At 36.0% G+C, this 15,940-nt stretch overlaps 2 protein-coding genes and 1 long non-coding RNA gene across 11 annotated transcripts in view; all 3 read left to right on the top strand.

The window, feature by feature from the left end:
• Nucleotides 1-15,940, top strand: part of LOC145909247 (uncharacterized) — a 78,014-nt gene that overhangs the window by 26,157 nt on the left and 35,917 nt on the right. Inside the window, exon 18 of one of the 9 annotated variants that reach the window (XM_082996654.1) lies at nucleotides 11,152-11,166. The exons of the other annotated variants lie outside the window; for them this stretch is intronic. Coding sequence (XP_082852780.1) covers nucleotides 11,152-11,166 — 15 coding nt within the window. The remainder of the gene's footprint in view (nucleotides 1-11,151; nucleotides 11,167-15,940) is intronic. 9 annotated transcript variants of the gene reach the window in all.
• Nucleotides 4,763-7,257, top strand: LOC145912343 (serine/threonine-protein kinase mos-like). Its single transcript, XM_082999778.1, has 6 exons — nucleotides 4,763-4,881; nucleotides 4,943-5,112; nucleotides 5,214-6,055; nucleotides 6,152-6,220; nucleotides 6,500-6,640; nucleotides 7,166-7,257. The coding sequence occupies exons 1-6, from the start codon at nucleotides 4,837-4,839 to the stop codon at nucleotides 7,255-7,257; spliced, it is 1,359 nt and encodes a 452-aa protein (XP_082855904.1). The 5' UTR covers nucleotides 4,763-4,836.
• Nucleotides 14,034-15,209, top strand: LOC145909575 (uncharacterized). Its single transcript, XR_014403139.1, has 3 exons — nucleotides 14,034-14,123; nucleotides 14,628-14,705; nucleotides 15,002-15,209. It is a non-coding gene; the product is annotated as an uncharacterized LOC145909575 (long non-coding RNA).

Here is a 15,940-nt window from a genome sequence, read left to right as displayed (position 1 = left end):
AAGTACCTTACGTGTCTACAAATATATAGCGGTGACATCAAAGAACGGCAGTAAGGAGGCGAATTGAAAAGAACAATTAGAAGAGAAAGAACAATACGATACATTTATTTTTTGCGCCGAAGACGTCCCGCCCAATTTTGCGGTGTAGCAAGCATTAATACCCCTCTTCCTGCAGCACCAATCGCGTCGTTTCGTTGGAGGTGCCCACTGGCGAGTTCCTGAGCATATCTCCCATCTTATTAATATTCGTCAACTTGTTCAGTGATGTCGTATCTCCTCCATCACTATTCTCTGGAGCATTTTTTCCCTTTCTTTTGCAAGATTTACGGCCGACTCCATTCTCGTCCGCAATACTCTCCGTGTCCTTGTGAAAGTTAAACTGGTGTAAGTTGATATTTTTACAAAAGAAAATACTATAATAATAATACTCATTTTTGTGTAAATTGACCACTCTCGTTAAAACTAGCGCAATATTTTGTTCTAAAATATTCAATAGCGGTGATTGACAAGATAAGCAAGTTGCACTAGCTATGCAAGCTAAACACAAACTAGCCCCGTGCGTTGATAATTCCGCTACCACATGCACTACGTCATCGTACATTGTTGTCAAACAATCGACCTATTGTCCTGAAGCGTTTACTCAAGTGTGACCGGCTTGGCAGGCCTCCGTGCCAAAATGTCCTTGTGAAGAAAATCAATTCTAAAAACAAACAAAACAAGCAAACATAAACAAAACATGCACACATAAACAAAACATGCAAAACGTAAATATAAACACAGAAATAAAAAAGAGCTGTTAACGCAAAAATCCATCAACAAAATATAAAAAAAAACTAATAAAAAAAAAAAAAACTACAGTTATTTGATAAAAAAAATAAACTTATTTATCAGTTTGTTTGGCTCTTCCTTGCTCGCCTTCGTTCTTTTGCGCCCCCTTTCGGACTTCTTCAACACCGACGTGACTTTTTTGAGAGGAGTTCCTTCCATATTTGTACTCACAGCCTCTAGAGCGGCAGTGACTTTTTCCAGTCTTTCCAGGAATCCAGTTATTGGAGACACCGCGATTTTTTCCTGAAAATGCTTAGGAGGCCAAATTATTCAAACTGTCAAAAGATTTGGTATACAGACATTAACAATTTGTTCAGCCTAAAGATTCGATGAATGGAAACACCACAACACCGCAGAAACATATGGAACCCCAGCAAAGTGTGTTTTTCAAGAAGTACAAATTTGTGGTGTCGCAGGGGAATTAAATTTTCTCAATCACTTAATGAAACCGCGAGGGAAACACTGCTTCGTGTCGCAAAATCATAAACAAACTTTCGACTACATTCGTGGGACACAAATAAAATATTTGAAATACCAAACTTAGAAGAAACGGGTTCCTGTTGGAGGGAAAAGGGTATTTTACATGGAGAGGCCGAAAGATTGCGCCGCTTGAATGAATCCGACGTGGACTACCATAGCAGCCTGGAAAAGCTCAAAGCTAAAACCATACGATCGCGTTTTCCAAAAAACATGGTTGACGACATCCTAAACCTGGCGAAAGACTGGAAGGAAAGGTTTGGCCCCAGTGTCACCCGCTGTACATCCGCACTGGACATATGGGCTACAAGTTTCGTAAACTTACTCCGACCAAGTCCTAAAGAAAAGATCCTCAATCCACATACCATGGTAGTTTACAAGCGCCCACACACTCTCGCTTGTATGCTCACCAAGTATAGAGGCATCGCTCATTGTGACGATCAAAACCAGCACAAAAGAGGACTGTCACAGCCTTGCGGCCATTGCGCCCTCTGTGGGAATTTCGGCATCCACACATCAATGGTTGTAAGTACCAACCAGTTATTAACACCCAGTGGGCCAATTCCACTACGTCAGACATTGACATGTCGTAACTATGGCATTTATATAGCTACCTGCCTTTTATGTGGTGACCAATACGTTGGCCAAACAAAAAACAAGTTTTCCACTCGATGGAACGGACATCGAGCTGTTTGGAAAACGGGAAAAGACAACGGAAATACCGACCGAGCTGCGTTGCTCCACCACTACCACGCACAACACACGCAGCACCGACATGTTGACATGGCAAAATGCTTCAAAGTCGTCTTCGTAGAACAGCCCCCAGTGCATTTATTGGATATTTGTGAAGACAAATGGTTTCACAAAATCAAGGCAAAAAATAACATCAACCCCATTATATTGCCTAATACAATGTAAGTGTCGGTTTTGTTTTTGTTTTTACTTCCGCTTACCGTTGAAGTGTCCACCAACTGTGTTGTCATTGTGACAAGCTTATCAATGACGTAGAGCCAGATCACCGCCGGCATTTTTTACCGCTATCGTTTGCAGCTTGTTGTGTTCTCCCCTTTTTTCTTTTATTTTGTGTTTTATCGAGCGTCCCCACAAACAAGCCAAAGCCGACAGTTCAGTCGCACCTTCCCTAATCGTGAAATCTGATTGTCAGTTTGTAAGGTATTTTTACATTTGCATTACTGTTGGTTAACTCCGTTGTTGTGTTGTTTTTTAGCGATACCGATGATGCCTGCACAGACAGGCGAAATATATATGTCGTAAAAACTTGAAACAGACAGACGACTTAGGATTATGTATCATTTTCTGCATCACCATCACATTGTTTACAAGTTGTTGAAGCCAACTGTAAATGTTAAATTTTTGCAATCCTGTGCACATAGTGATAAGAAAATCTATGATAACTTACATGCATGCTGCCTTTATGGCGACTTGGCAACAAATCTGTGCTAAACATCAGTGGAAATTACATATCCTGTTAAACAATAACAGTTAAAAATACTTTTTAAAAACATGCTTTGAAATTACAAATGTTAGTGTTTTCGATTGCTGTTAAAATTTTGCTTTCACATTTGCAAACTATTTTCCTCAAGAAATAAATTGCAAGTCAACCATAGTAGGCTAAAATGTTTAAGGACGGTTTTCACAACATTTTGAATCCCCGACATTAGTCAGCATAATTATTATTAATTCAAGCGAATACAACCTATCAGATAAAAATTCAATTGACGACCGACCGTAATTATTCATGGGTAAAGGCTGATTCCCACTGGCTAACGATACGACAACGATTGGGAAATACCCGCGCCTCGCCCGATTTCGCAAACCGTCTCTGATACGACGCTGCGATGGCGCATGCACACTGGTACGATCGTACGCTACGCAAGTGCTTCGGTGTGTTTTGTGTATAGTTCCAGTAAAGTTAAAAGTTCGCGTGCAAACCTTCTTCAAAGCATCTTGTTTATAGAGAAATAATTGATAGAGCTCCAAAACCACAATGTTGATGCATTCAAAATTTATTCACGCTTTCAAAACACATGATCAACAATATGAAAGAATTGTAAATGATTTGCTGCTATTATTTTCACAAAACTTAATTTGTTGTTTTTTGAATATGTGGGTCCTTACAGAACATGCATTTTGTGAAAAACAACCCAATTACAAGCCTAGTAAGTAGGTCACTTCATTACCAACTGCTTGAAATACAATCTGTTGTTTTTTTCTCTTCTGTAAACAATAAATTTGTCAATTTTGTTAAGAACTGAAGGTGTTACCAGGAATACATATAAATATCTGACAATATTAAATGCTTAAGCATCAAGTACAATTCAAATTATAGGTATTCTGCTAGCAATCACTGTTCCATAAGATAATTTATCTTTTTAAATTGTCAAAATATTTAAAAATATATATTTTTTTGAGTTTAATTATTACTGACAAACCACAAAAAGCTACTGACACTACAATATTAAACATTATGTAACTTGAGCAAACCTATACTCACATTCTGTGTGAAAAATTCCATTACAGGTATATGCAATGGACAGTCAAATTCCTGGTCCTAGTAATAGTAAATGACTGTAACAAAAGCACTTTTTGATAAACTGCTGCTGCTACATGCTAACATCTTGTACATATTCACTCTTACATATATTGAGTCCTAAAATTGCATTTATTTGTAAGCTATACAATTGTTATAAAGATAGTTGTTTTAATATAACAGATGTTCACAAATAATAATTAAAAACTTTCATTTGTAGTTTGATCACACATGAACCATCACAAATTTGTTGTAAATATCATGAAAAATGGAGAATTTTTTTTTTTTATATAAACTTGAATCATTATTCACCAGTAGTGAGCATTAAAACAATCCTAAATCACTTGTGAACAGCACAGCGAATCATATTTTCAACTCTGCAACAAGCCATTTCGTTACGACGTGCTTACGACGTACGACGGAGTAGAATTCAATTCTACTCGATCGTAGCGTCGTTAGATCGACTTCTTTCGTCGTAAGCGGCGCCGCCGAATGCTTCTCCGACGGCGCTCCGACGCAGTGGGCATATAACTGCTCCGACGGTCGTTACCGTCATCAGCCTTAACGATATTTCGTTACCTTGGTTACACGAAACGCGCCTAATCAGCGCTAAGAGTTTATATTGAGTCTTTTTATGCAAATAATTTTTATTTAAGTTGTTTAGTGTCGATTTAATATTATATACAGCAAGTTCAGCAATGATTATATTCGTTAAACAATTTTTGAGTAAACTAAAATGTCCACGGTTAGACAAACGTTCAAGTCTATATAACACCAACAATTGTAAAGTGATTTTAAATTTATCGGTAGGCGCGACGAGAGGTTTGCTTTGAATTACTTGTACCATTACTACACCAACAAAGTTTTATCTAGAGTTATGTAATTAAAGATATGTATTTTGTGTCCAGGGTAACATTAAGATTTTTGGAATATCAAATCAGAAAGACGAGTGAAGAAATGTAGTCAAGCCAAGTTGAATTATGGCTTTCGCCTCATCTAACGAAAACCCTGAAGTGATTAATATTGTAAGTATGACATATAGAATGCATTTTGCTAATCACAAACTTATGTTGTGATTACATTTAGCTGAGAGAGTTCAAAGCTGAAAACATCAAGTGTGACATCAACCTGTGCATTGTTGGTCAAGGTGCATTTGGTGGAGTTTTGCTTGGAAAACATAAAAAAGTTGGATTTCTTGCTGTCAAGTGTTTGAAAGTCACTGGTGGAGAACATGAACAACATTTGCTAGAAAAAACGTTAGATTATGATTTTTGACAAATGTTTGTAATATTTGTCTTTTTGTCAAATATTGCTTATGACAACTTTTTATAACATAGCCTTTTGTGTTTTTTTGCAGATTCAAGCGGGAATACGAGAATTTACTGCGATCTCGCCATGACAACATATCAACTGTTCATGGATACACCAAGTGGCCAGGAGCAATCGGGATTGTAATGCAATTCTATGGAGGTGGAAGTTTAAACATCCTAATCCTAGATGAAGATATTGAACTGGGACTTGGTTTGATTCTTCGCATGGCAACTGAAATAGCATCAGGAGTTGCCTACATTCACAACTGTGGAATCAATAAGCGATTGGTTCACTTAGATTTGAAGCCAGAAAATATTTTCATGACGCTTGACTTGCATTGTGTAATTGGTGATTTTGGATGTGCTCGGTTGGTCCAACTGACGTCAGGATCAACAACTCAACTCCTGGGTCGAAACACCCAACAGGGGTTGACACTATACTATGCAGCACCGGAAAGACTTCTTCAATATGCAAGACCTAAAAGAGAACAGGATGCCTACAGCTGTGGTATTATGTATTTTGAGATGCTGAGTCGGGAACAACCATACCAGTCAGAACAAGAGTTTTGGCACAAACTTGAGCGTGGCCTGCGGCCTGACTGTGAAGCAATACAAAGCCTAAGAGAGCAAAGCAATGCAAACAACAGACAAATAGTTGATGTGATGGAAAGAGCAATGATCAGATGTTGGGATCAAGATCCAAATCAACGACCAGACATGGTTGATATTCGGGATGAATTCCAACAACTTCTTTCCATACAAGATCCCACAGTAATTTTGCAGCAAGTAGCAAATGCTGCAAGGAACATGCATATTGTGGATCCAACAGCAACCCACAATCCAACTGTTCCACTCAGCCAGTTTTCAACACACACATGGAAATTTCATGGTAAATTTTGAATGATTTTTTTAGTCGTTTTTTTGAAATGGTGCAACTTTTTTGCTTTCGAAGTTTGTAATTTTCTGTGAAAATGAATTTTTGTAGATGTTGGTCCATTGCTTGGGGAAAACTTTCGACCAAGAGATCGAACACAACAAACTCTCCAAAGACAAGGTTGCTTGTTCTGTCAGGGGTATCTGACCCAAGAGTGATAGTCAACTTCATTACCTTCTTCATATGATTGTTTGAATTAGCAACTGATTTTCATTGTGTTAAAGAACATAAATAAATTGATCAGTATAATGCAAAGTAATAAGTTTGAATGACAAACTATATGGTTCAACACACAAGCCCCTTAACTAAAATGTTCCGCACCCCATTGGCCTTACTGATGTAAATTAAACATAATTCATTTTTCCATACATTCTATTTATTGGTTTATTGTGTCATAAGATACAGCTGAACAATCTGCAAGTCACGCTACTCCCCAACACTCACCCAGTGAAAGAAATCTTCCAGTGGATGATGACTTTCCCAATCCATCACCAGGAAGAAGTGGAAGAGGCAGTAAAATTTATTGCCCAAATTTTTTTTGTCAGATATAATCGTCATGGCAAAACAATGATTGCAAAACGGTAGTTAAATAATTTCTGCCAGCTGCAGATAGATGGATACCGTGTTGACCTATAAGGTTTTTTCATTGCAGCTTGGTGTGACTTTTCTAGGCCAGGGGTTCCCAAACTTGGGTCCACGGAACTTTGGGGGTCCGCAATGACTGCACATTCACTGCAGTATTTTATAACTTGAGTGGTTTCGTAAGCTTCCCAATATGTATAGTGGACAATTATTTTACACTGATTACTTCTAGACGACTTAGCTGACCAAACGGTTTTCTTTGTAAGGATGCACCTATTTTGATGCCCAACGTAATTGTATATTCACCACAAAGTTGAAGTCTTTGTCTGGCCATGTGATCGGCAAAGCCATCTTTCCGATTTACACCAAGCTGCACTGATGAGACCTTATAAGTCGAAAAAGTGGCCATCTATCTGCAGCTCACAGAAATCATATTATTGGTTTCACTTTGCTTGCATATTAGCCAGATAATTCCATTTGCAGGTGTTGGATTTGAAGCTAATCTGCCAAATGAGGGCAATAATCAGCAAATTGAAAGAGAACACCAAATACCACAAGCACAAGGCAAGTGTTAAAAAAAACAAAATATATGGTAATATTAATATGTATAAATAAAATATAAATAAAATTTCACGCAATAAAAAATGTGATAACAGAAACATAAGGTTAGCATGATGTTTGTTTTACAGGAGAAAGTATCTTGACTGCAGCAGATTCAAGTGATGTCACAAACCCCAAACTTCCAGTTGGTAAGAATATACAAAATGTTTTGTTAATAATGAAAGGGTAAATATTAAACATGGGTTTATGAACAATTTAATGTTGTTGTTTGTGTGCTCAGCTGATTTTTATATGAGTCGTTTTCACTGTACTGTAATTGTGTTTTTGTTTGTACACGTAGAAACTGAAATTAATCCACCACTTGAGGGCAACATTCAGACAGGTGAACAAGAACAACAAATACCACAAGAAGAAGGCAAGAATTTTCTATCATAACATTGTGATGGATTGCTAGTGTTTTTTATGCCTCGGTACAACATTAAAAAAAACTTTTTTTCACAAAATCTCAATAAAGCAAATAGAAAATCTACAAGTCATGCTACACCTCAAGTCCCATCTAGTGGATGAAATATTCCAGCACATCATGACTTGCCCAATATTATGAAATTGTTGTGCAAGTTTGTGGGTGTCAGAGGCTGTAATCCTGTTTTAATGCAAGCTGCCGACCGAAAGCATAAAAATTGCGCTTACAGAATTAACTGCAGGAATTGAGAAGAATACTTTTTTCTGCCAATGCTAAAACTCCTAACTGCTCCTTATGGTGTTATGAATTGGAATATAACAAATTACTATTGACTAAAATATAATATTAATTGTATGGCTGAATTAATAATGCTTAATACAATGCAATGTATTTAACTATATTTTTGCTTATCTTAAGATGCAAACAGAAGATCTGCAAGACATGTTACACCCCAAAATCCACCCAGTGAAAGAAACCATCCGGTTAGTCATGACTTGTTCGATCCATCACCAGGAAGAAGTGAAATGGGTAATTTTGTCTTTGAAGTAATCCTACTGTTTCCATTGTACAAGATTTTGTTGCTAAAAAAGTTTTACGATCATATAACCTCACTATCAAGAACTTATGCCATCATTGTTTGCTTGCATTTGTAAACATGAAATTAATTGGATGAATCTAATAATTAATTGTGTTTGTTATCTATTATATTTCAACACATGATATACAGTGATGGTTCATTTACTTATAACCACATTGACAAAATGGAAAGTAACACAGATTTAGTACTTTTTTTTTGGCATAAAAGCAAATTACTCAGTTTGGGTATTAATGCTGATTACCTTCAAAATTGGATTTAAAAAATTTACTATTCTTATTAGGCCCTAACTATGGCAGTCTTTTTTACTAACATTGAAATTCATATTATTTAAACTTGTTATAGATTCATCAGGATTTCTTGTTATTGGTGGTGAGAATTCAGATAGAGATTGTGTAAAATGGAATGTTACCACAAAACAACATCAACATTTACCGGTTAGTTGCATTAGAGTTTTTTGCCATGCAAATTGATTTTTACCAACAGTTACCTAGGGAATAGTTAACAAAGGGACAAGTCAAACTCTGCATTTTATGTGATGTATGAAACCATGGAATGCAAGAATGGCAAATCACAAATAGAAAAAATAACAAATAGAAGCATTCAAAACATACATTACAGCTCAAACTTTTTGTAAACAAAAGCTCTACACTGTTTTCATGTTATTGCTCAGTTGTTTTATTGGTATTTCTAAATTAAAAACAATTTAATTTAATCTGCAAAAAATCTTGAATAGTATGCCATACAATAAGTATAGTATAACAGGTCATTAAATTGTTGCATCATTGTTGCATCACAAACAGCAACAAGCTCAATTATGCAAACATATACAAGTTGCTTGCAGTCATAAAAAGCTCTTGGCTTAAAAACCACTGTTAAATAACGTCTTAGTCCCAATAAAAGTATTGATGTGAATTAACACATGAGGTGTGAAATGCATACAAGGTTTCACAATTTTATTTGCAGAAACTGAACACAGAAAGAAAATACTCAACTTCATCCAAAGTTGGAAAAACAGTTTATGTAATAGGTGGAGATAATACAAGAAAAAGTTGTGAGATGATGAATTTGGAGAGAAGTGATCGCTGGATGAAATTTGCTGATTTGTGTGAAGGTCGAGTGTTTGCTGCATCTGCTGTTGTCGGAGGTCAGTTGCTATGATTGTACAAAATATTTTTAAACCAAAATTTAAATGCCTACGGAACACAGCAGTAAATGTAACACATTATTATTGTGTTTACAATATTTTTACAGTTTGTGTCTTCTGCAATGTTTGGTGCCTCTGCCTCTAGCACGTGAGTTGACAAGCGGTGTCAACGTTCCCCTTTTTTCTGTCGTGCCCCTGCGTGTTTCAGTGTGATTCACTTGTTGCATTATACCTGATGAAGTCTCGCCGCATGGCAGACGAAACGTTGTAAGAATACAGTACTTTTATGCCAGAAGATCAGTACATTTTTAATTGCAATATGCCTGGCAGCAACAGAAATTTCATTATTATTGTGTCTGAAACTTATCAACACGAAGTTATTTTGGCTGTACAATATTAATTGGTTATTACATGCGCCGTACAACCAGAAGTATAACTGACAGAGTGATATTTATTCAACAGAATCTGTGCACTTTATCATGTGGGTGGTGCTTTGTTATGCTACAGAAATATTTGTTAACAACAATCACAAAAGTTGCATAGGATCCAAGTTTTATTGCTACCCAATCTATTTTATTGACAATTCCATGTTGTAGAGAAACTTTACCTTTCTGGTGGTCGTTGTGAAGATTTCGAACCATTATCATCCTACTTGATTTATTCCATAGAAGAAGACAAATGGCGGATCGATTTCAACATGTCACAACCAAGATATGCACATGGAATGTGCTCAATTGACAGTAAGAATGTGTTTTAAATCTCTCAAAACTTATGAAGAAGGCATTTTGTTTCCATGACAAATTCTTTTTCAAAATTCGGTTTAAACTTCAGACTCCCCACAATACTCACTCACTTATTACTGACAAACATTCCATGGAGTCGCAAAACTGTTTACTTAGTGATGACGTCATATACACGAGTTTTAATTTCGTTTTGTGTAAAATGAGCAAAAAAAAACTTTCAAAAAATTAAACCCTTGCTTTCAATAATTATTTGCGTGCTTGCTGAGTTCGTGAATATCAACCATGATATTATTTGGTTTTTACATCTTGATATAAAATTGTCCCTTGTTTCTACGTTAGACGCAATGCTTACCTCAATAATTGTTACGTAACATTGCCACATAATCGTAATATGACGTCACAATAAATATTAACACAATCGATTTGGAAATTTCTTCAGATGTTATGTTTTCTGTGGGCGGACATGATGGCAAACAAATCTTACAATCATGTGAATTCCACGATGTTCGTGTTGGAATGCCCACAAGAATCGCTTCTCTCAATAAAACAAGATGGTATTTAGCATGTGAAGAAATTGAAGGGAAGATCTATGCAATTGGTTAGTTATCAGAAGCTACATATTAACTAAAACTAGTAGTTTTTGAAACCTGGATTCCATCCATTAATGTAAGGTAACTTCAGTCGATTCCATAATATTTTGAATAAAGGTTTGTCATTTTCTTGCTATTCATGTAGGTTAGTTTGTTTATTCTTGACAAATAGTTTTTGAATTAACTCAAATTACTAGCTTCGTTTTAAACCAAAAACCATCAAATATCTTCACTGTAAGATTTACAACAGTAATTAATATTACTTAATTCACACATGATGTAATTAAAGTTACATGAACAAATATTTCACTTAAATACAAAACAGAAGCCAAGAAAATCCCTAGTTAAAGTTTTACTTTAAATCTGACAGGAGGTTATGGTGGTCGTGGCTTCCCCCTGCAAACAGTTGAAGAATATGAACCTAGAGTCGACAAATGGAAATATGTTTCTCCTCTCCTAAAACCTCGTTGCCGTCACTCTGCTTGTGTTATTGATGGGAGGATTTATGTTCTGGGTGGATTGAGGTGAGATTTACGTTTGAATGTTTTGTACTGGTAATTGTGACGTCACTACGGGGTTTGTTACTCATAATTGAAGGTGTTTAATGACTGGGAAATATATGTAAGTGTGGGATTTGCGCACAACCTCCGGCCCTTGCTAATATTATTAATTAAATGTAGTTTTTCCATCGCAATATCAGCAATAAAAATATGCAGAAAATGTGTGTTGTTGTCAGTTAAGTGAGTAAACTTTTGCTGATGTTTAGTTAAATTTGCATTAATTTTGGTTTTATTTAGTCGTAACGACGATCCCCTGACATCAGTTGAAGTTTACGATCCAACCTCAGATGTCTGGACACATGCTTTTGATCTTGACAAACCAGTTAATGGCGCGACTGTTGTTGCTGTTTGAGATGTGTTTGTTTGTTCTGAAATTTAACATGTGGGTTGTAATGTAGGTCATGTGGTCGTGGGTGGTTTTCACAATATGTTGTTGCAACTTTTTTCACTTTTTTGTACAAACATGCAACCACGGAAATATATGTTGAGTGAGTGGGTAATTTTTTGAAAAATTAATTGTTTTATCGTGGAACAAAATTAATGTAATTGTTCCGTTGTGACAACTTGCTACAAAATTAACCCGCTATCTAATTTTCGTTGGCCACCAATTGTAGTGCGGACAGCGATACAGAAGCAAGTTGTGCGGTATAGAAAGGGCGAGCAACACAAAGCACACGTTTAGTGAGACGGATACCACAGCATAAGTCACAGGCAATGCACGCTTCGATGCACAGGTGAACAGTGCGGTCGCCACAATTCACCATTAAATCTATTTTTTTGGTTGTCCATCTTGGTGATCTCGCTGTGGCCTTAAACCCAGAAGTAACGCCCGCATAAAGAAGTCCTTTGACACGAGCATGGGCATCCGTTGCCATGACTGGTTAGTGATGGCGGAACTACCGATGGTCGTTAATTAATGAATTATCTTTCTTGCAAGTGAATCGACGGCGACCCGATCGTCGGAAAGCAGAATGTCTTATTCATATTTACCGGGTCCAAGAAATAGGTGGTATTAAATAATTGTAATGACGGATATTGTGATAACTGCAACTACCTCTGTTGTGCAACATGGGAATGAGTCTTTAATGGGTGTTTCCAACAGTCTTCTATTTTGATTATGCGATCGCCTTTTTCAAGAAATTTTTTCTTGAAATGTGGATAAAAATTTGTGCGTAGTCCTTGTTTGTGGGGTTGATTTGTTGAATGAAAACAAACTCTTATCTCAGAAGCGAACAACTCTTTCAAAAACATCGGTGATATACTGCAAGATAAATGTAAAAGCACTCCTTGCAACAAGCGGGAATTTCTGCAATGGTTCGTAACGCGCAAACCATTCCGGTCCGAAGGAACAGATCAACTTTATGCGGTTTCTTCTCTTTCCTAGACGCAAAATCGGGATATTTCCAAATCAATCACAGAAGACAGCAGCATAAAACAACTGGCACTTAAAGTTGCCCTAAAATTGTCGTTGTTTGAAAAGAATATAAAGTTTACTTTCACACAGCAGTAAAACAACAGGTCAACAGCACTGGCTGACACCAGGGTTCTATAGGGACAACGGTTTGTGTGACGTAACAACGATTCATTGTTTTGACATAATCGCACAACATAGAAAACATATTTTACGGCCCGGAAATATGGCGGTGTTACAGAAATGTTACGCAAAATATAGTTAAAAGTTAAAATTTATTGCGTGTCGAACATCGAGGGAAAATTATCTTGCGCGTCGAATAACAGAATTTTCGTAATCTGGTAACTAACGCATGGGAACGGCCTGTTATTCAAACTTTACATTCGATAAAACTCGACTATGAGTTATACCAGTATTTAAAGGTTACTTGTACTTAAACATAAAATTTGCATGCGGAGGCCTGCTATGCCCACATTTAAGGAAAATAGCACTTGATTCGTAACAATGCCACGTGTTCGGCAACAATGTCCCAAGTTTGGAAACAATGGTCAGTTTTGGATTCAAAAATTAACAATGATTTCGTTTTTGTTTGTTATTTTGTGTTTTTTGCGTCGTGGTGTTAATTAGTAATTTTACGATGATCCCGGGAGTCTGGCTGTTTTTTGTGAGAATATGACGATGACGCGGATTCCTTAGTTAACCAGAAACAGAACTATCAATTTGTTTATATTAATTCCGCAGAATTATTAATTTTTTTGAAAAAGCTTTCTGTTTTGCTAAAAAAAGTAACCAATCAAACAACAAAATAATGCAGGAACCATGGACCTCGTGAAAAATTATTTCGCAATCCTGCGTGAATACAATTGGGTAATTCCCTATTTGCAAACTTTATTAAACTTTAGTTAATTTAGATTTTTATAACTCGATTATTTACTACAATATCGAAGTTGTTTATATAAATTACAACACGTATTCCATCCTTTTTTATTTTATATCATTTTCGCTCAGTCCACTTCAGTATGCTTTGTTTAAATCATTATATCATATATTTGTCACGCTTACACACAAATGACAACAATTGCAGCGATTCACTCAGCTAAGTGCTGGGAGTCAAACCCGAACCTTTGAATTGGTTTGATCGGTTTATTTTTATTAACCGAATATGAATCAGTAATTTATTATCTCTACAAAACCTGAATCGGACAATTTCAACCGAAACTATGTACGCTCATCCGTTCTAGTCGATCTCATTTGCATTTAAGTTTTTTTTGCGGGGGTTTCAAAACTTTTGTACACTTTTAACAATAAACTGGTCATCGTATTGGAAACGTGGGAATAACATTACATGAGGGAGTATTCTCTGAACACTGGGTAAGTCTACGTTACAAGCACTTCAATGTAAAATATTAAATCCTGTTAACTTCAAACTGGGATATAATGGTGTTGATAAGGAACAGCACAAAGTACGTTATGATAGCTTTTGTGTTGTGAAATTGTTGTTTAGTTGTTATATTATCCAGCAGTTGTTGTGAAAACTTTTGTTGTCGTGAGTGTTGCTAACAACAACATGCAGTGTTAGATTTTGATCAGACCAAAATCTGCAAATAACACCAAACATTTTTCCACATTTGTTTACTGCATTTGGAATTGTTCTTTAATGTTAACAAAATATGTGAAAGTTGTGGAAGGCTAATGACAACTGCTTTTGTTCTTCTAATTGGATGGATTTAAAACAGACCATTCACAGCTGAGTAATCAATTATAAAGTACATGTCTTGGATTTTAGCTCAGATAACTTCATATTTTCATTAATATTTTAAGATACTGAAAATCAAAATTTAGCTGTTTGCCTACTTAATGTGGAATTTTTGTCAGATTCATGCAACAACCAAGGCAAACTGTAAAAAATCTTGAAAACATACAAACAAAAAAGCTGACTGTAAAGATCCGAAGGTAATTTGTGTTTAAGTTAATCTCTTAGACAAAATCCTCATCTGATTTTTTGAAACCACACCATAATGCCAACCAAGTACTGTTGTGCTTAAATCGGACTAACATTAAATAGACATTCGAAACCAAGGTTGCTCATGAAAAGTTTCAACTCACCAAACATTTTTAATGTTTGTTGATTCACACAAAAACTTTTCATTTTGAACTTGTAATTCTGGTAAAACCTGTCAATTAATTTTTATTCTTTGATGAACTTGATGTGATTAATTGCTAGATTTTTGTTAAATAAACTTTTGCAGAAATCCTTCGAGAGATGGTTTCACAGCGAAGAGACTGATAGATGTATTCACACCAATCACCATCACATTGTTTACATGTTGTTGACAGAAACTTGAGAGTGTTTTGCAACTCTCTGCAAGTGGTGTCAAGAAAATTGTATTAATGGCAACAAATTTGTGCTAAAAATGAATAGAGATTACTCATCCTGATTAACAGTAACTCCTGTTTGCTTTCATATCAAAAACATGTTTTGTCATCCAAAATGTTAGTGTTTTCGATTGCTCTTAAAATTTTACTTTCCTTTTTACCAACTATTTTCCTTCAAAAATAGAATTTCTTGGTTTGTGATTTCAGAACTTAAAAAATACAGAATTGCATCTTTTTTACGTGGATACTATCATAGGCGTCGATTTTTTTTTGTGAAACGTTTTGTAAAATAGGGGGACCTTTCCAGGTTTTAGAAACACGCAATAAACATTTCGTCAGTCGTATCGCCCTAAACATAGGCAAACGATGCAAATTTCGTTTCGTGTCAATTTGCTTTTACACCAAATCATGTTCACGCAGCACTAAGTTTTAAACACTTTTATTACGGACACCCCTTACTGAAAGCGGCACATTTTTGTTTCACTCGGTCTATTGCAGATTTTGTAATTATGAACTGACAAACAAATCTATTACGCAACAATGCTGATTCTTACCATTATGCTACAACAATTTCTGTGCTGCGTAACAATCACGAGACACTTGTGTTTGTCGTGATTGTGACGGTGATAATACAGGTCGTTTGAAACTAGCTTAACGCATGCATGTGGTTTTTTCTGACAATAATTTTTAACTTAAACGAAATCCAGGGGTGACAATACATGCGTTGTCACCCCTGTTTGTTTGTGAGGGGTGACATGTCACCCCTAAATCAACGCCTATGGATACTATGTATCTTTAACAATTACCTAGAA

Source organism: Ascidia mentula, chromosome 1 (assembly GCF_947561715.1).
Source record: "Ascidia mentula chromosome 1, kaAscMent1.1, whole genome shotgun sequence".
In the NCBI taxonomy this organism is placed as follows: Eukaryota; Metazoa; Chordata; class Ascidiacea; order Phlebobranchia; family Ascidiidae; genus Ascidia; species Ascidia mentula.
The sequence above is the reverse complement of the archived record's forward strand: the minus strand, read 5'-3'. Positions and strand labels throughout refer to the sequence as shown.

Excerpts from the sequence above, each read along its gene's own strand:
- LOC145912343 (XM_082999778.1), top strand. The coding sequence starts at position 4,837 with ATGGCTTTCGCCTCATCTAACGAAAACCCTGAAGTGATTAATATT. Across the intron at positions 6,056-6,151 it reads ACACACATGGAAATTTCATG|ATGTTGGTCCATTGCTTGGG; the intron begins GTAAATTTTGAA and ends GAATTTTTGTAG. Across the intron at positions 6,221-6,499 it reads ACAAACTCTCCAAAGACAAG|ATACAGCTGAACAATCTGCA; the intron begins GTTGCTTGTTCT and ends TTGTGTCATAAG.